Source organism: Trachymyrmex septentrionalis, unplaced genomic scaffold, assembly GCF_001594115.1.
Source record: "Trachymyrmex septentrionalis isolate Tsep2-gDNA-1 unplaced genomic scaffold, Tsep1.0 scaffold82, whole genome shotgun sequence".
In the NCBI taxonomy this organism is placed as follows: domain Eukaryota; kingdom Metazoa; phylum Arthropoda; class Insecta; order Hymenoptera; family Formicidae; genus Trachymyrmex; species Trachymyrmex septentrionalis.
In genome coordinates this window covers 17,912-33,491 of record NW_017306008.1, presented here as the reverse complement: position 1 = coordinate 33,491, position 15,580 = coordinate 17,912, and the positions used below count along the sequence as shown (strand labels likewise).

The window sequence follows — 15,580 nt, the reverse complement described above, 5'->3', positions numbered from 1 at the left end:
TTTTTTTTTTTTGAAGCACATACTCTTAAGTATTATAGTTTAAAATAATTTTTCATTTTCTCATATCAAAATTACGAATTTTCTTTTTTTAAAATTCTCACTCACATTTAAATTTGTAAAAAGTAAGAGAGAAGCTTCTATTACAATAAAAACTTGTTGCTAAAAGTTTCATAAGTATACTAGAATTTTTCAGATTTGTATATAGTCTAGAACAATAAAAAAATTTGCTGCTGTGAACCTGAAACATATAATGATCAAAAATTTCACATTGCCGGTGAAAGATTAATGCAAAAACAGCAAATTTTTTTGAATTATTAAGCATTTTTCGAGCAAAGTGAGTCTTTATGCAATGAAATTGCGACAACGTAATATATAATACATATTTGTATTAACGTTCAGTTATCAACTTTGAAGTGTTTGCACCGCGATTGCAGAGAGGTCAACTGATAGATAGACAGGACAGCATAGTAAATATACAAAATCTCAGATTATTGTATACATACTTGATCAAACATATATTCATAAACGTTTATAATAAACACTTAAAACATGACATAAGATTGCGAATAAGTTTGTTAAAATTTGATAAACTTTGTATAGGAAAAATTAATTCCAAAAAAAAACACTGTAATTTTTTAATTAAACTATTTATTTGAAAGATCGCAACAACTCAAATAAATTATTTGAATGTTTCTTTCGATAAATTTTAATTCAAAAAAATTATTTGTCAAAAAAAAATATTTATATTAATCTTAGTAGAAATTATTAAGTATATATTAGTGAATGTAATTAACATTTAAATATACATTAATATATATTTATATTTATTTATCTATTTTAAATAAAAGATTAGAAAACTAGAATTAAAAACATTAAGAATAAAAAAAGTGTTCATGTCGTGAAACTTTAAGACTTTTGTGAAATTAAATTACTTTTTATATAATAAAATTTAATTAAAAAAAAAGTGAATCATAATATGAATTATAGAATAAAAATATAATTATACTAAAAATTAGAATAGAAATTAAGATTGTTATACATTTTATAATTAATCAAATAATTTACTTACCATCTTTACCCTTCTCATGAAGGCTGTTCGCAATATCTTTAGCGTTTATAGTTTCTATAACAGAACTCATGACTAAAAGAGGGATAATCGTGGATCTTACAGAAACTCTTCTACAAGAATGTTACACTCTGAGCAACTCTGTCACGTTCTGAGCGATTTGCGATCTTTCCAGAAAGTCAATGGCTCCGTGGTGTTTATAGAAATAAGAAAAACAAGTCTCTTTTGAAATAAACAAAGATCTTTGATCATAACACACCCATAATTCACGCCGTTCCGCACGACACGTTGTTATACTGTATTAATTAACAACTGATAACTTTCTTTTAAATTTTCCGGAGTACGACGCGATCTGACGGTACTCGGCAGCAAACCGTAAGCTGTTCGATCCCGGTCTCAACTGTACACGCTCCGCTTCATGCACGCGGATTATCTAAACGACTCAATCGTATTATCATCCCACCATGAGTGCAGTATAAACTGATACATATAGCCCGAGGGAATATGTGTACTTTGACTGATAGGTCCTCGGGTGGAAGTATGACGTCGTACATATGTATGTATCTATATCAATTGTTTTTCATGCGTCGCACAAATTTAATTCTAATGACTCATCATTGTTCGAGTTTAGGGAAGTATTACAAAAACGCAACGGAAACACACCTGCTAATAAAAAAAATTATTTCTCTCTTACTGTCTCTGATGATTTAAAGAAATATATTTTTCTTTTAAATTTAGCAACTTTTACAAAACTTGGTCTTTATAATTTTTAAATAGTAAATTTTTAAATTATGTAATTTAAAATATGAACAAAATTGCAAAATTATACCCTACAATTAACTTTGATTAGACTTTTCCTCAATGGAAACTTAATTTGTTGTTCAATTATGCAGAGATACGCGATAACTATAATATGCATGAATATTGCGATAAACGGTTGATCCCCTTTGACATTTGATAAAAACATTTTTGACGTCAAAAACTTTTTTTTTATTATATGATGGTCGCGAAGAAAAACGAAACAATCTTTTTTTAATTACATCTTATTACCATATTTATTTCTCAAATCTTTAGATTTTCTAATATTCTTAACGTTTCTCCTACAATTTCGCTCTTAAATTAATTTGCCATTTCGGATTTCATTGACGTGTCGCAAAACAAACAAGTGCATACGCCAGCAAAAAAAGAAAAACTAATTAGCGCAATAACTGATGATCTTGAATTATTAGTAATTTTTAATATTCTGTCAGTACATTTTATATATATGTATATTATATAAAACTAAATTAAAGAGTCAGTTACTGATAATTCTCATTATTTGAAGCCGAGTTTTAATGAATTAGCTAAATCATTTAAAAAAAAATGCTAAATATATATTGACAATGAGTTACTTAGATGATCCGCACTAATTCTTATGATTTGCTTGACCTTTAAACCTCCTCCGTAATACGATGTGAGTGTATGCGACAAGTGCATGCGCATATTGTGATAAACGATAAAGAACTCTTGATACAGGTCTTTCAAATTTTTTTTTCTACTGTCTTTTTATGATTTTGTCAATCTTAATCAATCTTAGTCAATCAAAATTTTGGCATTCTCTATGAAAAAAATAAGAAAACTTTTCTCTTTAAAAACTTTATTTGTTACATGTGTGGCGAAATCTGCGATTTCTACATATATTTATATAAAAAAATAAAAAGAAAAAGAAAATAGTAGTCTTATTACTTCAAGAATAAATATAAGAGTCTCAAGTATAAGTAAACTAAATCTCCATGGTTATTGACCCGTAAATAATGTAATATATTCAAGGCGATAAAATGTAATTCGCAAATAATTGAAATGCATTTCCAAAACGGACGGAGTTAATCATAAACAATTCGACTTTGTATTTGAATTCTCTTCAGTGCGGAAATCAAGTACAAACTACGTACTTATTACATGCAAATTATATCTTATTGCCTTATAAATATATTACGTAATAATCGCAGAGGCCCATATACAAGCAATTTATTCATATTGTTTTATATATAAAATATTTATATATACATTAATATTAATATCATTAAATAAAATAGTTGAGATGAACTAGAATATATGAGGTTTCTATGATTATAAATATTTATGTTAAATCATTTCTGATTATTGTGTTATCATTTCTGAAATTAATTCAATTAAATGAATATATAATATACGAGTATAGTAGTTCAACATCTTAACATTCAGACCGGAGTGACGCTTCGTATCTAAAATAATGTATTTAACATAAACGGTATTTCCAATATATTGTTTATACAGACTCGCCTGCAATGCGTAATTTTCTATATATATCAGTTATTGTGAAGAATGTTGCTAAGGTCTCGGTAGTCTAAAGGCTTAGAATCCTCGCACGGAATGCAACAGATCCGGGTTCGACTCCCGGTCGAGGCAATATTTTTCTCAATAAGTTTATTATTGTACATACAGTTTTTTAAGATTTGGGAAATTTGGGAGGATTATTAATGTTTCAGATTGATTGCGTTGAAAGTCCGACAACCATATCGGCACGCAAATATTATTTCTGAAATTAATTCATTTAAATGAATATATAATATATTATATAGTAGTTCAACATCTTAACATTCAGACCGGAGTGGCGCTTCGTATCTAAAGTAATTGTAAATGTATTTTAAAAATATTTATGTAAAAAAAATAATTAGAATATTTCTAAACTGCAATAAATGATGTTAGATCGACATGTGAATACATAACTAAATAAAATTATTTTATTCGATTTGAAATGGATCTTAATATATTAGCATCTAATTCTTAATACTTCGGTGTAGGTTTAGAAAAATAAAAAGAAATGATAAATCAAATTAATGATCCTTGTATCAAATAAATGTATCCTTGCATTTAATAAATATTTAGTTAAAACTATTTAAACAAATGATTTATTAAAATTTAATATATTTTTTATTGTATTATTTTTTTATTGTACTAATTGTATTGATTACATGGTTTCTTTTTTAATACATGCTGTATTCAAGTAGAAAGTAAAAAAATGCAATTATTAATTCTGAATTCAGTTTCAGATACCTTCAGTTTCAAATACCAAAAGAATTCTTTCTCTAAAAAGTTCTGAGAAGAATTCTTTTTGCACCTGAAAAAATACAGAATTTATGACATACGACTGAATACTTTTTAAACTCTATGCTATCTGAATATCACTTATAAATATTAATCTGTCAATTATGACTCAATAATTTTAGTCATTATCGAGTGCAATTTTTATAGATCAAGAGTCGTAAGAATTTGAACAATTAACGCGTGAAGAATCGTCTGTTTCTTTCGCTATCAGCAACTTAATTAAGATTATAGATCAATTGGTAAAATTTTGTCAAGAACAGAATTTTCTGCAAGAACGCGTGACGAGCGCGCATTAATTACGTTACCATTAAGTTTAATAGAATAATAATTATATAAAATAATAATATTCAACAGGATAAATTGGATAATCAGATCTTGTGCATAATCGCCGGATAATGAAAGCAATTAAAACAATTGAAATGCGTTTACTGCAATCGATTTTTGCATCGAGCGGTATATACTCTATTATTGTTCTGCCACTGTATGTCATAATATCTTAACAGCGCGAGGAGTGACCTGTGATTCTGATGATGTAAATGCATACGTACACGTACATACTCGACATATGAATATATTAGGTGCTCTAGAATCGAGGACGAATCAATTTTTATATACACGTGTATATGGTATACGAATTTGGGTCGGAACAAAAGTTCGTAGCGCTACGAACTTTAAAATTCAAGCTGACTTTGTTCAAAATGAACGAAATTTAAATTTAAAAAAAGTTTTAAATCTTAAAGGGGATCCTAAACCAATAGGAATTACCGACAATTGCAATTTCTCTGAATTGGCTTTATAGATCATTAATCCTTTTACACAATAAAAGTACGCATGAAAAAAACATCCACACTAAATTGACAAAAAAATTAGGGAAAAAAATTGAAAGTTCACTTTATTTCGGCTCTCATAGCTGTCACTTCAGATTATATTATAATTCCTTTAGTGCAGAAATTCTGTAGGATGTACGTATACTAAATGATACCTTCCCCGGAAGCGTATAACATGCACAAACAGAGTTTCTGAGTTTGCGAAATTGTTATCGAAGACCTAACAGAAAAGATTTTCCAAAATTAAATAGTTGAAAAGGATTTTCGAATCAGTAAAAAGGGAAAAAAGTTATACAAAAATGATTAGCCGATAATACAAACGGCTTTAGGATCCTCTTAAAATCTCTACTTTCAAAAGGTCACTGTCTTTCTGCGAGTTTGGTAATTTTTACATATAGAAAACTACAACCTGAATAAAATAAAAAAATTTTGTTTCGTTTTATAAGCCTGTCATGTGTCCAAAGATTTATAAATATTTTTTGTTTTCTAATATAAAAGCTTAAAATTTTCCCTACACAATTAAAAATTAGATACAGTGAATTGATTCACGATGCATATTATAACAATGGTTCCATTGTCTTTTGATAAAATATTTTATTATTGATAAGATATTTTTCAATAAAATTTGAGTATGTCACATTACTGATCATGTTTAAGAACGTCTGCCTAGCTGCTTTAAGTAATCGCCGATTATATGTAGCGATTATATAAACCAAGCAGCCCTACTTACGTCTTGCTGTCTTAAATTTTTTGTGTGCCATGGCTCTTAGTTAATAAACAGTGTATAATTTTGTTTCCGCTCGATCTTCTTTTGTTAAATGTTAATTAATTATAAACAAATAGACATCAATAACAAATAAATCTTGACTACTTTTTCATTATCATTTTCTAACTTAGTTAACAATTATCTGCGGGTAATTTCGTTTCCATCCCATCTCCTTTTGTTAAATATTAAGTTATAAACAAATGAAGATCGAGGTCGAATAAATCTTGACTACTACTTCTTCATTACCATTTCTTAACTTAGTTAACAAATATCAGTGTATATAATTTCGTTTTCATCCGATCTCATTTTGTTAAATATTAAGATTCCTGACTACTTAGCCAAGAACTCTGCGTTGATGGTGGCGACACAGAATCAGACGGTAGTCTGGTGAAACCGGTAGTCACACACATAAGCACGAGTCCATATCGTGTGCTCGCCTGCGGCGCGCCGAGAGTGAATGAGCACAGCGAGCTCCTTGCACTAATCACTTGTTTCAAACGACCGAAAATGATTTTTCGGCGATATCGGCCGCTTGGCGGCTCTAAGTATCAATAAGGAGCAGGGAACATCTTAATAATATAGAAGTTTAATAAATTGTAGTAATAGTGTATCCCTCCCCTTAATCCAGAATAGTATAAATCATGTTAAAATACTATTCTGGATTAAGGGGAGGAATACACTATTACTACAATTTATTAAAACTTCTATGTTATTTAGGATGCCCCCTGCCTCTCATTGATGCCTAGGGCCGCTGAGCAACCGAGATTGCCGAGAAAGCATTTTCGATCGCTTGAAACAAGCGACTAGTGTGAGAAGGACCTCGCTGTCTTGTTTACTCTCGGTGCGCCGCAGGCGAGCACTCGGCATAGGCTCGTGCTTGTGTGTGTTATAGCGCCACACCGATAAATGGCCGAATTTATAAATGTGGAAAAGTGATGTTTTGACGACGAAATTTAAGTTGCGTGCCATTTCGTTATTATCTGCTTAATTGTGAAAATGTAACTTGTCTCGTACTTCTCAAAGTCATAACTATCGATGAAAACTAAAGTTATTTTGGAATTTTATATGTACAAGCGTATATTTTACTCGTGTCAACAGCTATCGGACCGTATGTTTCTGCTCAAATATAGATTCACTTTACGTGCCTTTTACGACCATTTACTGACAAGGGAGAAAAGGACAATTTTCATCGATTTATACAAGTGTTTTAAAGTGATCTTGTCATTTTGTTTCATCCAAATTGTTTTTATTTAAAAATGGCATGCAACATAAATTAACTTGTTATTCCTCGCTTCTAACGTTACGATTCCAACATGGCCGCCGCAACTAGTTTGGAGCCTTAAATTATGTTGATGAATATTGAGGGATGTTCATCTTGGCTCGAACAAATGTACGTTATGTGTCGCACTTCGTTGATGGACCGTTCAGATCCCGTTTACGCAGTGCTTATCGGTGTGGTTTTTCAAAAGTGGCGTAATTAAGACAATACTGGTCTTTTAGTTTAATTCTTTATTCACTTTTCGAATAGTGACTCGATTTTACAATATGCTTCGTTAAACGATACTTTGTATCCACGACTAGTCATACACTACATATGTTGGCGGTAGTGTACACAGTTCAGTAGTTAATGTGGATAAGACACACAGAAAAAGAAAGCGCGCAATAATAAGAAAAATGCGCGTAGTGATATAAAGGATGCGTTGCACACATACAACTTGTCGCAGAAATTGATAAATTGTAACGGAGTTTAATAACAAAGTAGGAAATTTTTATATCCCTAACAAGTTATAAACAAATGAAGATCGATGTCGAATAAATTGCTTCGTCATTATCATTTCCTAGCTTATACTCGTATAACAAATATCAGTGTATAATTTCATTTTTGTTGGATCTCAACCCTTTTGTTATGTATTAATTTATAAACAAATAGAGTTCAATGATAAATAAATCACTTTTTTGTTATTATTTCCTAGCTTAGTTAACAATTACCAGCGTAATTTCCATTCAATTTCCTTTTAATTATGTACAATAAAAGTATTATCATAACTTTTTATTGTTGTAGTAATATTATCCAAATGGGCATAAAAATGTGAAAATATTGATAACACGTATATATCCGTAATAAGGTATGTGTGGTTTGGTAGCGTAAGAAGATCCGATGACAAAAGAATCACGGCAGCTGGTTGTGAGTATTTCTCGAATATCCCGTGTTCTACGATTCCACGGTACATTATCATTGAGATAAAGGAATTCTATTATTGACGTGTTGCCACCTAATCCTGTATAAATTATTCATTTTTTTAAGATATTCCATTTAATGAAAAATTAGTTTTGTTGTGATTTCTTATCTACTCCGGCAAGATTATATGGTGCTGTAGTTAGACAAGGACAGCTAGCTATGACGGTCAGTTGTTGGAACAGCGGTTGCATTCCATTTTGCAGAACTATTATCACATAACACATGCATCAAATATGATGTATTTAGTGAATTAAATAATAAATATTGTATACACATACCTTCAGCGATTTTTGAGAGAGTCGGTTCATTTAAAGAATATTGTCTATAAGGAAGGTAATCAGTTGTATAGGTATCCCCATTTGGTCCCTCTGCCATAATGCTAAATTAGAACTGGAACACAAGGCTATTAAATTTTTATTGATAGCTACGCATAATGATTTACAAATTGTTATATTATAATAGTAAATTAATGTTAAATCTGATAAATGTTGATGTTAGCATGCTGTTTGAAATAATATAAATTTGGGGGGATGGTTAATAATTTATTATAATTACCTATAATATATATTATTATTGCTGAGGAGCATTTCTAAATTTTGAAAGAAAATTTAATTTATTTATAAACATTGTAAATATACTAAAATTTGTATTATCTGTATCCGAAATTATTGTAATAATATATGTTTTAAAATGGAAATAAATTTTACTCTTTAAATACAATAATTGGTACAGAATTGTGATTTATCTAAAAATTATGAAATACTTCAAACTTTTGAGCGATAGTATAATATATGGTGAATTTGCAATAATTTGTTATAAATACTGCATCTATCAAAATATATTATGTAAATTCTATAGATATCATTTTTGAACAAAACTGACAAATGTCTTAACTCATTAATATTCAAGAACTGTTGTTAGCTAGTAAGCTTAGTTGCTATTAATTGTACATACAGTTGCTATTTTTGAACAAAATTTAAACGATTTATTATTTTGTATCTGTGCATTAACTATAATTTAAAAATACATTGTACAATATGTCGAGCTGTTTATTTTTTAATAACATTACAATTTGTAACATTACAAAACATTGATTTTCGTAAAACAAATGCAAGATGTGGCTTGTAGATATAAGTATAGCTTAAATATTATTATTATATAAATAATGAAGATGAACAATATTACTCGGGTATTGTTTGTTAGTTTGCAAAACAAAAATTGTACTAATAATTTTAAACTAATGACCATATTAAAAAGATCATATAATATTTATAATTTTAACGAAGAATTATTTGACGATGCTTATTAGTTTCATATAAATATAATGGAATCAAACACACATATCAACTGTTACTGCTATTTATTGAAATTGTAAAGTTACATACACTATTGAAAAGTATTATAGTGAAATGATCGAATTTGGAATATTTAAAGAGAATGTTTTATTATGTATTAGCATAATAGATCTAGCTTGGCTTCTTTAGCTTTTATTTATCTAGATGAATTGTATTCATTTTGAATTTCACTTAAAATTATAATTCATAATATTTTTTTTCTTTTATATATTTAGTAATAAGTTAATAATAATTCTGTGAGCTAACATGCATTAATGTATTATATTTACTATTTTATAAAATTGTAAAATGTTTTATATATTTAATCAACTCGTCTCGTAGTCGTTTAAATTAGAATAATGAAGATATTATGTCGTATGTAAGCTTACATGTCAAGTATTTGTGTCATGTACTTACTAATTACGTTGCAAAAGTATAGCTTGATTGCAGACTTTAATTTCTTAGTTACATCACCGTCACAGACACGTCTTTACCATCTTATATGACATATATGAATAACAGTATGGGACACTTTGTCACTGCTTCTTCAAATGTAACAAGAAATCATTGGTTTAAGAAACTATAGAATCGTCATGGTCATAAGGATCAGGAGCAATAAATAAACATAATTTGGTGAAATCGTTAATGTTTTGAACAATCCAATGGAAATTTGAAATGTATTCTTTATTTTAAAAAATAAATTGGTTTGCAGTCGACAATTTATAATAAGCTTTGTGTGAATGTGTGATATAACGCGACATAATTGAAAGATTAAGATAATGTATTATACTATATATTTAATTATTAATCTGAGTAGTATATGGACAGCCATGGGGCGTCAAAACACACCCTCTCCACGTCTCCCTCTGGCGCCATGGGCGTGGCTTAGCCAGGCGAAAGGGTTCTGATTGGTTCGCCCTATACTCATCCAAGATTTGATTGGTTCGCCCCATATCTACCCAAAAGGTGATTGGAGAGAGTGGGTGGTAGAGGGCCTTAGACGAAATAGAGGTTTGAAAAATGGTGAGTGGGGATTTGGATTCTTGGGACTTCAGCATTCTTTGTCACGAGGCTAGAGTACGAACAGAGGGGGGATGAATACCGGTCGAATCTTATGACAGTCGCTTTTGTTGTCGCGGGTGGGCAACGTCTTCGACGTGTAGGCGATTCGGTGAATGTCTGATAAAGGAAATCTTATACGGAAAATTTGTAGGCCTAGAGAGAGACTTGCTTTTGTTCGGAAGAATTTTGGGGGGGAGGTAAAACAGGAACGAACACGTTCAGCAGTTGCGGCACGTTGTCTTCGAGCATTGCTTTAAAAAATTCTTTCTATATTTTGTGTATTTAATGTACATTATCTGAGTCTGTAATACGGGGAAAATGTATCTATTGTAAATGAGATTGAAGGGATAGGAGTAAGAAACAAGGCAATATTTACAAGTTCAAAAACGTTTATTTAAAAAAGATATTACATGAAATAGTTATTTTATTTTTTTAAAAGAGTACACGTTTGAACATGACGGCACACAACATGAGAATTTACGAGTTTATGTTTACATTGAAGAAAAATTTTATGTAATAACTGTACAATCAAACGATCATTTCGCTTACAATCAGAGGTAAACAGATCAAGAAACTGATTAAGATTATAACTATTACACAAATAATATAGAAATACACAGCAGTATTGTCCGCAAGTTTGAGAAAGTATTCCTTGCAGCGTTGTCGTATTCCAGCGATACGTGGTGGAGTTTCGTCGAAGTTGTAAGAGGAATCTTGGATCCAAGGGCGGCAAGCCATAGCTATCGAAATACGTTCCTGTCTCGTGTTCATCGATGTAGAAGGCGACCCAGTGTTGCCCGGATCGATCGTGATCGTCCGTGTTAGCGACAATGGCGGTCGACCACACCCTCGGCAGTCGATCGGCAGGATAGACCCCCGCATGTCGTACACGGAGATGATGTAATGCGTTTAAAACTTCCAGCGAATTCATTTCTCGTCGTCGGAGAGCGTGAGAGAGGAAATGTTTGCGTAAATTCAAAGTGTACCTCTTTTGCTGGTGTATGCAATGTGGAGCTCCCTAAAATGCTCGATGCTTGTGAGACGTTGGTGTTAGCTTTATCTCTATCGGTCCACGAGTCGAATTTTGAGAGGTCTTTTTTCTCCTTGTCTGTCACTTGTTTGTCCGCGCTTTGATTCGTCTTTTTCGTCGCGATGTTTTTCTTCCGCGTTTCAATGTTGCGAACGATATCGTGTTTCTGATTTTTAAATTGAATTGAAGACTTCTCGCTGTCGGTTTCTTCGCTCTCAACGACGCTCTCGCTCCAATTTCCCGAGGAAAGGTTATCATAACTTGAATTGTTGCTATGTCGTACAGTTAGCCAGCGTTTCAATTTGTAAGTGTTGCGTAAGCCGCAGCGTGATTCGGCGCTGGCTTGAAATCCGTGATGCGTGCAGCGTTGTCCACGGTCTTCGAAATCTAGTAGATTTTTGAAAGCCGGAGAAATTCCCTCCAGATTATATATGTTTCTAGAAAGTAGATTGCTCAGATATCGAGTCTTCTCTTGTCCTCTGGTATAGATGTAGCGAGCGTGTCGTGTAATGTCACGCAGATGTATCATAAAGTTTTTTGGATTGACGTCTCCATCGAACCATTCGATTTCATGATAATTTCGTGAGCCAGTTGTTTTCTCGTTTTGCTCTCACGGGTAAATCTTCAAATGGACAGGGTGACGTCATAATCCAGTGTCCGGTGATCGCAGCATTAATCGCTAGAACCGCCACTTCTTTCGGAATAAAGTTTTCTTCGACATCGCGAAAACCCTATATGTCGATGACTATATCCATTATGATATTATATTCGAATTTTCGCTACTTTTTTTTACGTCACGAAACGTTGGCGTTGGTGTCGCGATCAAGACTGAAGCTTTTTCGTATTCAGGCGTCCAATTAAACGAGAAAAAATGCGTAGTAGGGGAGGGAAAATAATTTTCTCGCGAAAGCCGTAGAACTAACCAGAAAAGTCGACAATAACTTGACGCGAGGAATCGATTTCTTAAATGTTATCAAACTCGGCATAGACGATACAATTAATAGTCGCAGAAAGAGCTTTTTCGAATCTCACTTCTAATCGTAAGCTTCCGTGTTTTACGAGATTCCAATGTCCCGCGCAATTAGCGGATAGATCGGGAGTAAGATCGAAAGCGAAAAGAGTGTAGCCGTTGGCGTAATCGTCTCTACTTATAGAATTGCCCTCGTTCAGAAAGTGGATACCGGTTCCGGAGAATAATGTGTGATAAGCTTCAACGTAGAGCGGGTCGTTTTTCGAAAAATTTGGTTGTATCGGCCTACTCGGAATTTGCATGCCATCGGCGTACAGTGAAAAGAAATTTATTCCGTAATTTTTGAAATTAAACGGGTTTAATTTTCTATCACCGTTAAACGCTTTGTTATCGACAAAGCCGACTATTATTCGTTTTGGTAGCTGCCCGAGTATTGCGTTGTCTATCGATTCCCCCACGACGCCGGCGTGTATCGTGAATGTCTTAACTTCGACCCTCGTAAGGGGATACTTGGCGGTAGTTTTACTCAGCATTCTGGCGTGTGCGAGGAGCACGCCCGGGCTTATTTTTGCTCTTCTTACGAGTAGACTGGCATCAAGAATGCGTATTTTTGATAGCGTTTTACTCTCCATAAGACAAAATGAATTTTTCGAGCGTACGAGTCTCATTCTAACCTCCACTCCATTAATTAAAAATTTATCTTGATTGAAAACGTCGCAGTGAAGATGACCAATGAGATCTAGAGCGCGATTTCCTCGAATGTATCGCGCGCGTCTCTCGAGCGCTGTATTTGGATTTGTCGCGTCTAGCGTGTCGTCCATGTAACCAGGGATATCCGCGTCCCATAAGCAAGAGGTTAGATGGGAGGTTTTTGCGGGTGAAGCATAATTTAATAACGCCTCGATGTACGCGCGGTACGCGTAAGCGTTGTTTGGTGGCGATACGAGCTTTTGATTGAAATATACGTCGATTTGGTTGAACATGGAATGCAATAAATGATTTACGGGGCCTACTTTTGCCTCGCCATCGGGCGCGACCGACGTGTTCTCCCCGCGCTCGCTTTCTACGCGTATACGAAGGCTCAACATGGTGTGAGTGAGGTCCAGATAGTCTTCTCCATGTCCGGGTATGACGAATTCTATGGGCGAGTCGTCTGCGAGCGAAGTTACGGGTTTGTAATAAATCCATTGCGAACTCTCAATGCTGGTTTGCGTAGATGGCAGAGAGAAGAGATCGAATTTGCTCTTTATACACTCGCTCGAGTGGGTATGAAGAAAGTACATGCTTTTCTCCAACAGCAAAATCGTATCTCGATTAAGAGAATATGTCAGATATGTCGCGTTTTTTGTCCCGATGTTTCCTAGCGGATGATTTTTTGGTTTTTCTTCCAGCAGCACGAATTTTCTTTTTCTTCGTCACTTTTTTGCTCTTCTTCCCTGTGATACTTCTCGATGATTTTCTTTTGACCCCCCAACGGCGTTTACGATGCGCGATACTTCTATCTCGACCACCGAGTGGAAACTGAAGCGCTGCGGATTTCGTGGATATTTTATATTCAGATCCCCTCATCAGGGAGCTTATTTTTTCTTTGGCTTTTCGATTCAGATTACCCCTCGATTCCACGAGCCGACTTTTGATCGCTTCCTTTAACGGTTTATTATTTTCGACGTCTTCTATCTTAATTCCAGGGCGTAAAGCTTCTTTTCTTACAGCACGCGCATCCTTATTTAGAAAAGGTAGTATTTTTCTAAAACCTCTAAATAACCCTCCGAGAAAGATTCCGATTCTATGCCCGCGCTGATAGGGTGAACCGACGAAAACACGTGGAATTCCACCTCTGCTACCGGTATCCCGCGCTCAAATCGCATCAAAATACTCCTCATATTCCATTGCGAGTTGTTAACTATAGACTGGCGTTACCTTCACGTTCGCGCATACGAAAGAAAGTTATTGCTTACGTTTAAAGTGCAGTGTCAGCGTACCGAATTCGAATGGAATTTTATTTCCAAGATGATCTCTTATATCTATTTCGATCGTTCTGAAATTTGTTCGCTGCAAGGGGATATAATTTGGAAATGAGAAATGCTTCACTAAATTTGCACCAAATGCGTAATTTTGACTGCGTATCTCGATCGGTATTATTCTGAGAAAAGGAGTACGCACATCGCCTGTTATACATATAAGGCGCACAAATATCGCAATATACGAACATTTTATCAGGGATAGCACGCCACAAACTATAGAGTTCACTACTCCAATAACCGACTATATGTCGCTGCCCCATCTTCTTATTAAATCCATGAGTAAGAAAAATTTTCTCTTCTGTCTCATTGGAATTAGGTTTACGTATCGAAAGCCTGGAATACAATTCATTTTTATTGGAAATTGTTACTGTGAGAAACCTAGCATTCGTAGAAGATTATCTGAAAAGTTTATACGATGTAGCATTTTGCATTTTTCGTCGCAGTTAATACTTATGTATACTTTGCCGCCAGACGCACTTTGCTGTTCGAAATAAAAATGCGATTCGGCATCTTTACACGCGATATTAATCGCCTTAATAAGCTCGTGGATATCGTTGTGAAATTCCATTTGGAAATGGAGCTTTTTTTGCCGTAAACGGGCCATTCGTTTCCTCATCGGGTTTAACGTCGACGAATCTGATCACATTTTTTTCGTTATGACGTACGTGTAAAAAGGTACAAGGAAATTGAATCTCACTTATCGCAACCTCCCATTCTCCATGCAACACTATAGGGTGAGGTAATTCCGTGATGAAGGACGACGTTGTATTATTAGGAAAATGGCGCATACTACTGTTACTCGGGAGTACCAGAAGAAATTGTTCCTCCTCCATCGCGAAGAGAAACTCGATGCCGGAATCCAGGTATCAACCTTACTGGGATAACCGCGCCAGTTAACTAGCACTTGTTTATTAGCTCCTTACCCTCTACTCTTTATCACGCGATCAACGATAAATTGTTCTTCCTCTAGGTTCTTCTCAACTCGTGCTAATTCTTGCTCATAAAAAATGCCGTCTATGACTTCGTCTGCTAAATCTCGTAGTTCGTACACGTGAGGATTTCGCCCCAATCGAGAATACGATAAATTTGAAATAATTCCTCGCTCCATTTAGCCTCGTAACCTTTCTCGAAGACTG

At 33.7% G+C, this 15,580-nt stretch overlaps 2 protein-coding genes across 3 annotated transcripts in view; both read right to left on the bottom strand.

Annotated features, from left to right (window-relative positions):
• Positions 1-1,454, bottom strand: part of LOC108754911 (sterol O-acyltransferase 1-like) — a 17,561-nt gene extending 16,107 nt beyond the window's left edge. The window contains exon 1 of one of the 2 annotated variants that reach the window (XM_018497577.1): positions 1,070-1,454. In XM_018497577.1, the coding sequence (XP_018353079.1) occupies positions 1,070-1,139 (70 nt within the window). In that variant the 5' untranslated portion in view covers positions 1,140-1,454. The remainder of the gene's footprint in view (positions 1-1,069) is intronic. The other variant, XM_018497578.1, reaches the window with a different exon arrangement.
• Positions 1,455-12,019: 10,565 nt separating this feature from the next.
• Positions 12,020-13,703, bottom strand: LOC108754898 (uncharacterized protein F54H12.2-like). The gene is made up of 3 exons (XM_018497558.1): positions 12,775-13,703; positions 12,483-12,705; positions 12,020-12,181 (listed from the first exon to the last, which is right to left on the bottom strand). The coding sequence occupies exons 1-3, from the start codon at positions 13,701-13,703 to the stop codon at positions 12,020-12,022; spliced, it is 1,314 nt and encodes a 437-aa protein (XP_018353060.1).
• Between the last annotated feature and the right edge of the window lie 1,877 nt (positions 13,704-15,580).